General features: G+C 53.2%; 2 protein-coding genes across 3 annotated transcripts; both read left to right on the forward strand.

Annotated features, from left to right (window-relative positions):
- Window positions 1-409: 409 nt before the first annotated feature.
- LOC132665687 (tubulin alpha-3 chain) lies at window positions 410-8,945 on the forward strand. The gene is made up of 5 exons (XM_078435490.1): window positions 410-502; window positions 4,507-4,729; window positions 5,611-5,759; window positions 6,073-6,753; window positions 8,557-8,945. Exons 1-5 carry the CDS (start codon window positions 500-502, stop codon window positions 8,851-8,853), a joined length of 1,353 nt encoding a protein of 450 aa, XP_078291616.1. The 5' UTR covers window positions 410-499; the 3' UTR covers window positions 8,854-8,945.
- A 1,036-nt stretch (window positions 8,946-9,981) lies between these two features.
- On the forward strand, window positions 9,982-12,747 carry THAP7 (THAP domain containing 7). Of its 2 annotated transcripts, XM_060613065.2 has the most exons (5): window positions 9,982-10,087; window positions 10,260-10,339; window positions 10,756-10,911; window positions 11,701-11,841; window positions 12,033-12,747. In XM_060613065.2, exons 2-5 carry the CDS (start codon window positions 10,260-10,262, stop codon window positions 12,595-12,597), a joined length of 942 nt encoding a protein of 313 aa, XP_060469048.1. In that variant the 5' UTR covers window positions 9,982-10,087; the 3' UTR covers window positions 12,598-12,747. The 2 variants fall into 2 exon arrangements, with proteins under 2 accessions (XP_060469048.1, XP_060469050.1); XM_060613067.2 differs by lacking the exon at window positions 10,756-10,911.
- The last annotated feature ends 732 nt before the right edge of the window (window positions 12,748-13,479 follow it).

Raw genomic sequence — 13,479 nt, forward strand, 5'->3', positions numbered from 1 at the left:
CTCCTTTGCATTAGTTACAGGTAGATGGTGGGCAGGCCTTGAGAGGGTGTCTCGTTTGCAAAGACCGGAATCACGAGCAGACAGGTGAGTGGGCCTGGGCCTCCAAGCAAGAAGGCGGCACAAGCTTGGCGTGAAGCCACGCGCACATTGAGGCCTTACGTGCACGAAAATGTGCTATGTCCCACGCAGAGAAATCCGTGACCACTCCCACCTAACATCCCAGGATGCATCAGAATGCTCTGCTTTGGCTAGGCCACAGCCTTCCCGCCAAAGCCATATCCAATCAGAAAGCACCATACTCCGCAAGTCAAGTAACGTCCAATCAGAAGCGGGATTCCAGGCCTAGGTCCGCCCCGAGGCACTGAGGACCAATGGGCACCTGGGCAGCGGCGGGCCAATCCCGGGCCGTGTGCACAGCGCAGCAGCGGCAGTTGGGCGCGTGGCGTCTGTGGCAGCGGTTGAGGTCTGGTAACGGCGTTGGGCAGCAGCTGAACTCACCATGGTGAGGTCCCCCCCTGGCCACTCTCGGGTCATAGAGGCCCAGGCAGGAGGGAGGATGAAGCCCGCCACATGAGGCCCCTGGGTGGGGCAAGACTGCGACAAATCCTAGGGCCGGGGCTGTGTGTGTGTGTGTGTGTGTGTGTGTGTGTGTGTGTGTGTGTGTGGCGGGGGGGGGGGGGCGGGGGGGAGATCGGGGGAAGAGGGGGCTGGGGGGGCACGGGAGGCCCAGGGCTGCCCGGACGAACAGATGATAGTCCTCTCGCTTGTTCTCTGGGTGTGCGAACCCTGAGGGCAGCGGCAACCTGCGTCGTGGTAATGTCCCGGATGAAGGGGGGTCGGCAGGTGCAGATGTCTCCTCGAAAATTGTAACTTTATGAGCCAGGTTGGAAGCTGGGTGACCTTGACTTGTTGGGTGGCCTTGACTCAGTCTCTGAGGACAGCCGTTATGTTGGGTTCCTGAGGCCTGGAAGGTGGTTCTCAAACGTTGGGGTCCCAGGACATCCCTACAGTATGTATGTATGTATATATGTATGTATGTATGTTAACGTATGTTTATTTTTGAGAGAGAGAGACATACACACAGCACAAGTGGGGGAGGGGCAGAGAGAGAGGGAGACACAGAATCCGAAGCAGGCTCCAGGTTCTAAGCTGTCAGCACAGAGCCCAACGTGGCGTTCGAACTCATGTGATATGAGATCATGACCTGAGCTGAAGTCCAACACTTAACTGACTGAGCCACCCAGGTGCCCCTACAGTATTTCTTTTTTTATAGAGTTTATTTGAGAGAGAGAGAGAAAGAGTGCAAGTGGCGGAGGGGCGAGGGAGAGGGAGAGAGAGAATCCCAAGCAGGCTCTGCACTGCCAGCCCAGTGAGCTCAAACTCACAAACCATGAGATCATGACCTGATGGGGAAGCAAGAGTCACGCTTAACCATCTTAGCCACCCAGGCACTCCATGGACATCTCTACAGTGTAACAAAGTAGGACTCCAAAAAGCCTTTGTTTATGTGGGTTATCTCCGTAGTCGTTTGCCATGTTAGAAATTTTAAAAATATTTATTTACTTTAAGACAACATGCTGACATAAACACCAGATATCCAAGTTGCAATAGCCATAGTTTGTCGGCTCTTGCAAGGAAAATAACATTCTGTGAAAAAAGCTAGTTCAGTTGGCAACTGAAAGCACACAAGTGCTATTTCTTAAAACAGCTGTATTTCAGCAGGTGCACAAGAGCTTTATGGATACTTTCCGTTTTGTCACAGTACTTGAGGGTGGATGTTTTATAAAATAATCATTTTTTGCTTCATCATGAATATTCTGAAATGAAATTGACTTTTTTTTTTTTTTTTTTTTTTTTTTTGGTCTTTTTACCGTGAGTGCATAAGGGTGAAGAATCTAACGAACACTGGTATAGTTTGGTGCCACTACCTTGATTTGTACTAGGGCATTAACAGTTTTACCCCCCCCCCCCCTTTTTTTTTAAGTTTATTGTTTTGAGAGAGCATGAGAGAATCCCAGGCAGGCTCTGCACTGTCAGTGCGGAGCCCAGTGCGGGGCTTAAACTCATAAATGGTAAGATCATGACCTGAGCTGAAGTTGGATGCTTAATTGACTGAGGCACCCAAGCACCCCAGTTTTACCCACTGTTTGATTATGCACCATCAGTGAACACGGTGAAATGTGAACACGGTGAAAAGGGCTGGTTATCTCAGTAGTCCTACTGTGAAATCGCTTTAATTTCCAATTACCCTGAAGAGGTCTGTGGATCTCTAGTGGCCTGAGAAGGCCGGTGATTACTTTGAGGACTGTTAGCGGGTAGGGGATCAGTAGAAACAATTGACAGGAGGAAGAGAGCAGAAAGGTCTGCGCATTTGCTGTCTGGAAGCTGAAGCTTCTGGGTATGTAGGGAACAAAGCAATCTGCCAAGAATATGAAGAGAGCAGTTGGACCGGAGCTTGAAAAGAAAGAGGATGAAGATAAGGCTGAGTAAAGTAAGGTAAAATTTTAATGATCCAGGTGAGGTTGGTGATGAATTTTGAATGGCTTTCTATTGAAAGCTAGGAATGATTTTTCTGACTGCTTTTCATTAGTTTCATTGGATAATCAGATGGAAGTGGCCTTGCAGATCATGTAGCACACCAGCCCCCATTTTGTAAAAGAAAAAACTGAGGGATTTTCTCAGGGTATAGAGCTTACTGTGATCATACTAGGGCTGAGTCCGTAGAAAACTAAATCAGGCATCCTGTGAAGCATAGGCTGCCTGGATATAAGTAAGGCAAAATGAATAATACTGATCTGTAAATGGTGTGATTGTGTGGATTCCAAAAGACTTCCCAGAGTGTTGATGAATTTCTTCTCTGAAGGAGTGCATTCCTTGTCATTGGAGAAGTTCTTTCTGCAAGTGAATAATAGTTCCTTCTGGGAGGGATTCTTAGGGTATTGTGGCGTTACGTGAATCTCTATGCCCCTAATTGGAGAGTTGGTGTTTGTGTAATAAAAAACGGGACTTCAGGGGCGCCTGGGTGGCGCAGTCGGTTAAGCGTCCGACTTCAGCCAGGTCACGATCTCGCGGTCCGTGAGTTCGAGCCCCGCGTCAGGCTCTGGGCTGATGGCTCGGAGCCTGGAGCCTGTTTCCGAATCTGTGTCTCCCTCTCTCTCTGCCCCTCCCCCGTTCATGCTCTGTCTCTCTCTGTCCCAAAAATAAAAAAATAAAAAAAAAAAAAAGTTAAAAAAAAAAAAAACAAAACCAAAAACGGGACTTCAGGGGCACCTGGCTCAGGCGGTTAAGCGTCCGACTTCAGCTCGGGTCATGATCTCACGGTCTGTGGTTCGAGCCCCGTGTCGGACTCTGTGCTGACAGCTCAGAGCCTGGAGCCTCCTTCGGATTCTGTCTCCTCCTCTCTCTGTCCCTCCCCTGCTTGTGCTGTCTCTCCATAATAAACAAACCTTAAAAATAAGAAAAAAAAATTACCTGCCAAACTTAAAAACAGGACTTCAAGTTCTTGGTATTGTATATTAGGATTTAGGGTAGGTGGGACACCTTGAATTTTATTTGATCTCCTCTATGTATTTGTGAGGATACGGTGTCTAAAATAGAACAAATGATTAATGACTGTACAGTTATGTTTATGGCGGGAAAGATATGATACAGTCAAAAAATAGGTACTTTGAGTCTAAGGAAACCACCAAAGGACAGTGTAGTGTCCTACCATTTGTGATGCCTGGTTGCCATTAACTCCTAGCCTTGAGGTGAAGGGAGTGGTTACTAGAAGTTGAGAAGGTGGCTTTATAAAGAACACTGACTGCTGAAAGTTTGTGGCCTTGATAAACACACTCAGGGAGCCCATGGCAGTCCGGCAGGGTGGGAGCCAGGAAGTGAGCACCCTGACCACACTGTCCTCTAACCTCGCAGTCTCTTGCTGATGCCTGCCTTGGCTAATGCAACCAGAAGCCAGGTGCAAGGAAGCCCCTTTCATGCAGTCCAGATGGGTCAGCCTCCCTGAGCACAGCCCTGGGTGGAGAAAATAGAGGGTAGCTGTAGATGGGTAGATGGATGACACACATATGGTGACCACTGGCACCTGGGCCATGGTGACCTGTGTCCAAGTCCACTCTTCCTTCCCTGATCTATTAGTTGTTACATTCTCTTTGGACAGGACACCATCAGAAACTAGTAGCTATATTCTTTAGAGAATAACTGTGGCTGTATGGTGACTGTGGCTGTATGTGACTGTACGGTGTGGCGTTTACCATTGACATTACGTGTATGGTAGCAAACGCTTTTGTGTAGGGGCTAAGTCCGGCACTTAGTAGCTCGGGTGGTTTAGAGCACCTCAGTTTTCATAGGGACTTGAAAAGGGTCACATAAGCCTTCTGGGAAAGGTCTGGGAAAGCCATAGACGACGTGAAGTACATATAGATGTGTGTGTTAATATGGTTTCCATGCCATATAGTGTTGGTTCCCTTGAAGACAAGGGGATCTCAACGTTTGTGTTCTGGTTCCCAGCGCGAGTGCATCTCTATCCACGTGGGGCAGGCAGGTGTCCAGATCGGCAATGCCTGCTGGGAACTGTACTGCCTTGAACATGGAATTCAGCCCGATGGTCAGATGCCAAGTGACAAAACCATCGGTGGTGGGGATGACTCGTTCAACACGTTCTTCAGCGAGACTGGGGCTGGCAAGCATGTGCCCAGAGCGGTGTTTGTGGACCTGGAGCCCACCGTGGTCGGTAGGTGCTCGGGCACTTGGGCGGCTTTCCCGGGAGAGTGGGAGAGCCTCCCTGAAGCCCCCTCCATGCCCCCTGTGCTCCTTTGAATCCTTTCTGCAGAAAGGACGGGGTGTACAAGTACACGCCTGTGGCTACATCGGGTGAGAAACTGAGGCTCCTAAGTTAGGAGAACCTAACGTACAGGAAAAACATAGGCTGGTAATAGATTCACTCGTGGCCGCCTCAGCCCCAGGCAGGTGGTTGTGTAGACTCCACCTGCGGGGTGCCCAGGCACTGGTCCCTCCTTAACGCTGCGCACACCAAGATGCTGCTGCGTGAGAATCTTGACCTGCATCTGACAGAAAGGTAAGTAGAGAACATTCGTTGGCTTCCTCCAGATTAGAAGGCTGAAGTGGTTGCCAGGGAGAGCTGCAAGGAGAGAGCACCTTTCAGTGGCCACCCAGGGGAAGACAGGATGTCACCCTAAAGCCTGTGAGAGGCAGGCCACAGAGGGTGCCCTGATGGGACTGGCCGGCCAAAGTCATGCTGACCTGGTGACTGTCTAGCATGTAAGCGATTTTTTAGTTACACTCTTTGAGGTAGCTGTGGGTAGGAGGACATATGTATGCACGTGCAGAGTCACCTGTGTGCGGGTGTGAGTGGTTTCCCTCCTTTGAGGACCAGTCAGATTGGACTTTGTACCTCCACTTGACTTTACCTGCTGAGCCATAGATTGCTGCTGTGGTCTGCGTGTTACGCAGAGACGTTTTCTACGAGACCCTGATGCTGCCGACCGCGAGGAACGGCACGTGCTTGGTAGATCCCGACGGTCCCCAAACCCACCCCTCCTGGTGAGTTAACAACGGGCTTGAAGCCCTGCGGCCCACGTGTCCTCTTTGTAGATGAGGTGCGCACAGGGACCTACAGGCAGCTCTTCCACCCAGAGCAGCTGATCACCGGGAAGGAGGACGCAGCCAACAATTACGCCAGAGGCCATTATACCATCGGCAGGGAGATCGTCGACCTGGTCCTGGACCGGATCCGAAAACTGGTAAGGGGGTGCCGAGAAGGCTTCCTGTGGACGTTGCCCCGGACGGGAGGGTATGCAGGGATTGCGACCAGGAGGTCGCTCTGGCAAAACCCCAGGCCAGAATCTTGAGTCCACGTTTCCCTTCACGTGTGGCTTCAGTGCGTCCGTACATCTCTAACGTCTGCCTTGCTTTGCTCCTGAGCGTCCTGCACGTGCGCTGTGGACGATTTGAATGTGTGATCATCCCGCAGGGGCAAAGAAGTGAGCGTGGCTTGTTGGAGGTCGGCGGTGTGGCTTCCGCGGGCACTGACTCGCGGTCTCTGGTTTCTCTCAGGCGGATCTGTGCACGGGGCTGCAGGGCTTCCTCATCTTCCACAGTTTCGGGGGCGGCACCGGCTCTGGGTTTGCGTCCCTGCTCATGGAGCGGCTGTCGGTGGACTACGGCAAGAAGTCCAAGCTGGAGTTTGCCATCTACCCGGCCCCCCAGGTGTCCACGGCCGTGGTGGAGCCCTACAACTCCATCCTGACCACCCACACGACCCTGGAGCATTCTGACTGTGCCTTCATGGTGGACAACGAAGCCATCTACGACATATGCCGGCGCAACCTGGATATCGAGCGGCCCACGTACACCAACCTTAATCGCCTGATCGGGCAGATCGTGTCCTCCATCACGGCCTCCCTGCGATTCGATGGGGCCCTGAACGTGGACTTGACGGAATTCCAGACCAACCTGGTCCCCTACCCCCGCATCCACTTCCCCCTGGCCACCTACGCCCCGGTCATCTCAGCGGAGAAGGCGTACCACGAGCAGCTGTCTGTGGCCGAGATCACCAATGCCTGTTTTGAGCCGGCTAACCAGATGGTCAAGTGTGACCCTCGGCACGGCAAGTATATGGCCTGCTGCATGTTGTACAGGGGGGACGTGGTCCCGAAAGATGTCAACGCAGCCATCGCCACCATCAAGACCAAGCGCACCATCCAGTTTGTGGATTGGTGCCCAACTGGATTTAAGGTAGGACTGGGTGATGTTGACTGGTGTTCCCGGTCAGCAGGCAGCCGACCAAGCACAGCATGCCCTTTGTAGGGGATGCCCTGTTCCATGGCAGCCAGCCCCTTGGTCACAAATTAGTGAGCCAGAGTGATAATTTATTCAGTGGTGCCATTTGAACTCCCTTCCTGAGTTATCACATTGTGTATCTGTGTGAGAATTTTCTTTTTTAACAGAACAGAAAGTTTGGGGAAGGATTTTTGTTGCCGCTTCTGGGTGAAAGAATTAGTGTGGGAAAAATAGTTTGGACTTAGAAATGTAGCAATTTTCAAGGGCATTTTGACAATTTATGTGGATATTTGAAATCGGGGTATCACTATAAACATCAGTGTTCCTAAATCCCACGTCATTCTTCAGGCATAAGGAAATTAAACCAAACCTAAATGTCCCATGCAGCATTTGATTTAACGAAAAATGGTCATGGATGTTTTCGGAAGAAATGGCAACATACTCCTTTCTCTGTTAGTAAGATTGGCAAGTTTGGACAGAGGCTGCCTCCAACACAGTTTGTGCCAGTCTTCCATCTGATACAGAATAGGAAACTTGCTGTAGCTCTTCAGCTTTGTCCAGTACTTGGACGCTAAACTGTCGATGCTTTCCATCTGGGAAAATGTGCTTCCCTCTGCCTTGCTTTCCATGCCGCCTAGCTGGCTCAGACCTTACTGCTTCTGGTGGGCTTGCTGCAGCGGGTCCTTCACTAGCCCTTCCTATTCTGGGTTCAGGGATCGGCACAGTTGGCAGACCAGCCATGTAGAGTTTTATGTGGACACACCCACACCTGTTCATTGGTGTCTCGTTGTGGCTGCTTTTGTGCTCCAAAGAGAGAATTAAGCAATTGTGACAGAGACCATGTGGCCCACCCAGCCTAGAATATGTGCTGTCTTGCTCTTTTTTTTGTTAACGTTTATTTTTATTGTTGAGACAGAGAGAGACAGAGCATGAACGGGGGGAGGGTCAGAGCGAGAGGGAGGCACAGAATCTGAAACAGGCTCCAGGTTCCGAGCTGTCAGCACAGAGCCCGACGCGGGGCTCGAACTCAGGCCGTGAGATCACGACCTGAGCTGAAGTTGCACACCTTAACCAACTGAGCCACCCAGGCGTCCCTGTCTTGCTCTTTATAGACAAAGTTTGCCGACCCCAGCTCTAACTGACCCTGTGTATCCCTGCCCAAACCTCTGGTCGTGTTGTCTCCTGGTTTGGAAACTTAGAATGCCTCCCCTTTTGGACCCAGCCCTCGAATATCACCCCCTTTCTCCTACTTAGCACACACATAGGCCACCTCCTGTTGCAGTAGTAGCAACAGTCCTAGGACCTGAGGGTGTGCCTGTCGCCCTGTTATGCACAGGCTGGCTCATTTGGTAGGAGACCGGGGGTACGATCTCCCCTGGTGATAACAACCATAGTACTGTGAATCGAGTGGAAAAGGTTTCAGCTCCAGAAATGAATCCCCATCTTGTAGAAGCCTATGGGGAAAATAACATGAGGAATACAAAGCAGTGTCCCCTTTTAGAAGAAACAGCCCTGTTGCCTGAGCACCTGTCACAGGTCTCAGTTGCTGGGACACAGCCCTTCAGGCAACTTGGGACTGAGCCGGGAGCCAGGGCTCCTTTCCCCAGTTTTGCTGGTCTGGAAACCAGCACCCTGCTCACCTGACACCTTGCCGGGCACAAAGAAGGCACCTGCATGTCTTTTGTTTCCATGAAAGCAGCTACCACTTCTGGGTTTGACACAAGTTTCACAGACTGTTTTCTTCCCCTTCTCTGGCAGGTGGGCATCAACTACCAACCCCCGACTGTCGTTCCCGGAGGGGACCTGGCCAGGGTGCAGCGGGCCGTGTGCATGCTGAGCAACACTACCGCCATTGCCGAGGCCTGGGCCCGCCTAGACCATAAGTTTGACCTCATGTATGCAAAGCGAGCCTTTGTGCACTGGTACGTGGGGGAAGGCATGGAGGAAGGGGAGTTCTCCGAGGCCCGGGAGGACCTGGCAGCTCTGGAGAAAGATTATGAAGAGGTGGGTGTGGATTCCGTGGAAGCAGAGGCTGAAGAAGGGGAAGAATACTGAATGAGTGCCTCTGGCAACCATCCCTTTGTATCATCCCCATTATAACCTTACAAGATATGTTTACCTATTAAAGTTTCTATATTGAAGCATCATGTCCATTGTGCTTTTGCCATAATTCCTGATCTAGACACCTGCCTTTTCCAGGTGCATTTACAGGGGAAAAACATGTTTCCTCTCAAAAAATTAAGCATGTCTGTATGTCTAGTTACCACTTTAACCCTAGAAAGAAAGTGTCAAAAGGCGTGGCTGAAGGAATTAGGAAGAATGCTTTGGTTACTTTAAATTTAGGCATTTCTTAAATCCTTCACCCATTCTTGATGTTCTTTGAAGAATGGAATAGTAATTTGGTTGTCTTCTAAATTGTGGATTGGCTACTTTCACCCAGTCTTGTGGGAGGGTCCAGGGAGGCAGCCCCGCCCCAGTGCAAACTTATTTACTGTGAGGCTCTCATTCCTTGAAGTTTTTTGCTTTCACCTCTAACTCAGCCGTGTGCCTGTCAGAAGGAACTGTAAGAGGGCTTTCTGCCCATCACCGCCCACCCATGGCACCTCTCCCGGAATAAGCTATGGGCACTGAATTTGTCGGGTTATACTGATCACGTATCCTGGCCCCCCTTTTTTTTTTTAAACGTTTATTTTTGAGACAGAAAGAAACAGAGCATGAACAGGGGAGGGGCAGAGAGAGAGAGAGAGACACAGAATCTGAAACAGGCTCCAGGCTCTGAGCGGTCAGCACAGAGCCCGACGCGGGGCTCGAACTCACGGACCGTGAGATCATGACCTGAGCCGAAGTCGGAGGCTTAACCGACCGAGCCACCCAGGTGCCCCTCCTGGCCCCTTTTTCTAGTTGGGGAGTTTCCTTTTTGCAGTCTAGCCTTTCCCGCGCTGCCAGCGTGGATCCCGGGACCCTGCCGGTTTCCCGCTGCCGCGCCACCAGACCCATACACTACGGGGACTCTGCGCCAACGAGCTGGGCGCCGCTCCTTCGGTGCCGAGGCGTTGACCGCTAAGAGTTTGGCCTGAAAAGCCAAAAGAGCCCGAGTGTGCTACCGCGCAGGCGCTCAGGGAGGGTGGGACGACGCAGACCTGGCAGCAACATTACGCTCCCGCCGCTTCCGGTGCCCGCCTCGCCCCGCCCCTGGGTCGAGTGCCTCGCTCTTCCGAGTCTCTATGGTATCAACTTCCACCGCGCTCCACTCCTCGCGAGACTTCGGCGGCGCAGCAATGGCGAGATCGTGAGTGCCGCTGACGGGAGTCAGGAGAACGGGCTGGGACGGGGCTCGGGCGAGATCGGGCCGGGGGAGACCCGGCAGGCCAGGGCCGCCAGGAGCGGATCGGCGGCTGGGGGCGCGAGGCCCTTCCGGGCCTGGAAAGCCGCCCACGACCAAGCTCCCGCCTCTTCCCCAGATGCCGCGTCACTGCTCCGCCGCCGGCTGCTGCACAAGGGACACGCGCGAGACGCGCAACCGCGGCATCTCTTTCCACAGGTCAGCGCGCGTGCGTGCTGGCACGCGAAGGCTCACGTGTGCCCGCGCCGGTTTTACCCTCTTCGTGGAGCCACGATTGCGCGTGCGCTTTCCTCTGGTTGGCGCGTTGCTTGTATTTGTAGGGGGGAGAGGGGCGGGGCGGGTGCGACTGAGCCTAGGTGGGAGAGGAAGCGTGGGAGGTCCACCAGCCTGCGTCCCTCCGCTTTCTCTCACCTGCCAGGTGACGCTAAGGAAGTTGCTTTCCTGGAGGCCTCAGTTTCCTCATCTGGACCTTGGTGGGCGGTGTTTACCTGGCAGGGTTGAAGGGAGGTCTGGTGGTGGCGTGTGCATGACCAGCCCTTGCCGTCTGGAGTGCTTGAGCAGCTTCAGCCCAGGGCTACAGACACCCTGGTGCTTACTGGTTTGTGGCTCCGCAGACTTCCCAAGAAGGACAACCCGAGGCGAGGCTTGTGGCTGGCCAACTGCCAGCGGCTGGACCCCAGCGGCCAGGGCCTGTGGGACCCGGCTTCCGAGTACATCTACTTCTGCTCCAAGCACTTCGAGGAGAACTGCTTTGAGCTGGTGGGAATCAGGTGAGCCTCTGTGGCAGTGGTCACTGGGGCAGGGTTTGAAGCATCAGAGTAGTCGGCCGATTGGGGCAGCTGTACGGCCAGATGAGGACGATCCTGAAGCCACTGGCTGGAGCCCAGGCCGACCTGGTTACGCGGTGTGGCTGCTTTTTCCCAGCTTTGCACCTCAGTGACAGTAAGACCCACCCCCTCAGGGTAACTGTGCTAGAGACAGGAGAGGAAAACATTAGCTTTTTCAAAGGCTATTCTTTAGAACCCCAGTCCTCCCAGCAAATCCACAATGAAATTATTCTTTAAAAAAAAATTTTTTTTTAATGTTTATTTTTGAGAGAAAGAGAGAGAGACAGAGCGTGAGCAGGGGAGGGGCAGAGAGAGAGGGAGACAAAGAATCCGAAGCAGGCTCCAGGCTCTGTCAACACAGAGCCCCGGTGCGGGGCCCGAGCTCTCGGACTGTGAGATCATGACCTGAGCTGAAGTCAGATGCTTAACCAACTGAGCCACCCAGGCGCTCCCACAATGAAATTATTCGTTTTGGCTGGTCAGCCTAGTTCTAGTACAGTCTTTTTTTACACATCTAATTTTGAAGAGCCCTGCAGGAAAGAGATTGGTGTAATTCTACCTAAAGTGGCATTCCCTAAACTAAGTGCTGGCAACATGCCTACCCACCTCCCACTGTGCTAGCATGGGAGAGCCTGATCTGGGGTGCTGGGGGCATGCTAGCTCTGTGCCCTGCAGCTGGCCCTGGGGGGCAATGCTTATTGTCCACCTCATCCAGGCTGTTTTTCCCCACAGCGGGTATCACAGGCTGAAGGAGGGGGCAGTTCCCACAATATTTGAGTCCTTCTCCAAGTTACGCCGGACAACCAAGACCAAGGGGCACAGTTACCCACCTGGCCCCCCCGACGTCAGCCGGCTCCGGCGATGCAGGAAGCGGTATGTGCTGTGGGTGGAGGGTGCCCCATTCCCACCCCAAATCTGAGAGACTGGGCTTTAGGATGTGTGCCAGCAGTCTTGCTGGACAGGGTTCTAAACCAGTGGAGTAGACTAGGGTGGGCCGGTGAAGTAGAGTCTGGGAAGGCCTTGGCCTGGCCTATTAGTGTCTCTCTCTCTCTCTTTTCTCTCAGCTGCTCTGAGGGCCGTGGGCCCACGACTCCATTTTCTCCACCACCACCTGCTGATGTCGCCTGCTTTCCTGTGGAAGAGGCCTCAGCACCTGCTGCTTTGCCTGCCTCCCCCACTGGGAGACTGGAGGCTGGCCTCAGCAGCCCCTTCTCAGACCTCTTGGGGCCCTTGGGTGCCCAGGCAGATGAAGCAGGCTGCAGTGCCCAGCCCTCGCCGGAGCGGGAGCCAGAGCGGCAGCCATCCCCCCTTGAGCCACGGCCTGTCTCCCCCTCAGCCTACATGCTTCGTCTCCCACCCCCAGCCGGAGCCTATATCCAGAATGAGCACAGCTACCAGGTGGGCAGTGCCCTGCTCTGGAAACGGCGGGCTGAGGCCGCACTTGATGCCCTGGACAAGGCCCAGCGCCAGCTGCAGGCTTGCAAGCGGCGAGAGCAGCGGCTGCGGCTGCGGCTGAACAAGCTGCAGCAAGAGCGGGCACGGGAGAAGCGGGCACAGGCAGATGCCCGCCAGACTCTGAAGGAGCATGTGCAGGACTTTGCCATGCAGCTGAGCAACAGCATGGCTTGAGTGAGGGGCTGCTGGGCCCGGGGCTGACTTGAGAGGTTGCCTCTTAGGGCTTCAGCCTCTTCCCCCCCTTAGAATCCACCTGGAGAAGGACCCCATCTGAGCTGTGTCCACCAGACCTGCCAGATGCCATAATAAAGTGGATTCTAGGAGGCCCTGCTATCTGGCTCAGCTAGGGGCTGGGGCCCCTCCCCAATTACCCAAGCTCTCAGCGGTGAAGAGCAGAAAATCCAGCTTTTTGCCCACCCCACCTCATGCAACTCCAGTCCCCACAGGGTTTTGAGGGACAGGATGGTGTGAGCAGAGGCCAGCAACAGTGCCAGGCACCCTCTCCTTGATACCTGAAACAGCCCAGACAGAAGTAGTCTAGTCCCTTTGAAAACATTTCTGAAACCCAGGCCAGAGTCAGTCTCTTTACAAGAACACCTGCATGGCTTTTATCCACTAGCCTAATCTGCCCAGCAGTCAGTAGGGTACAACATCTGAACCCCAGCCTGCAGACCAGCCACCCACTTACACTGGGCCTGGCTCATCTGAAAAACGGACAAAGATGGCAATTTCTGACCTAGTGCTACTATGGCAAGTAGTAAGGGCCCAGCAAGTGACACTTTAGTCCCTGGAGGTCTGAGAAGAGGTGGGGGAAACTTGGAGGCAGGCATGAAGACAGCAATCCTGGCCTCAACTGGAGTCCCCATTTTTCTTCAAGCTGACTGGAAAGTAGGCTTCCCTGAGTCTGTGATTGTGGCAAACAGTTCAGTGTGCAGGGTGATCAACTGCACACATGACCTCCCTGCTGGCTGTGGCTACAATAGCCCCAAGAGCATAGCTGAATTCTCTCTAGTCCTGGAAAGTGCCACACAATGCTGTGAAATTGGCTTTCTAGGG

Source organism: Panthera onca, chromosome D3 (genome assembly GCF_046562875.1).
Source record: "Panthera onca isolate mPanOnc1 chromosome D3, mPanOnc1 haplotype 2, whole genome shotgun sequence".
Classification (NCBI taxonomy): Eukaryota; Metazoa; Chordata; class Mammalia; order Carnivora; family Felidae; genus Panthera; species Panthera onca.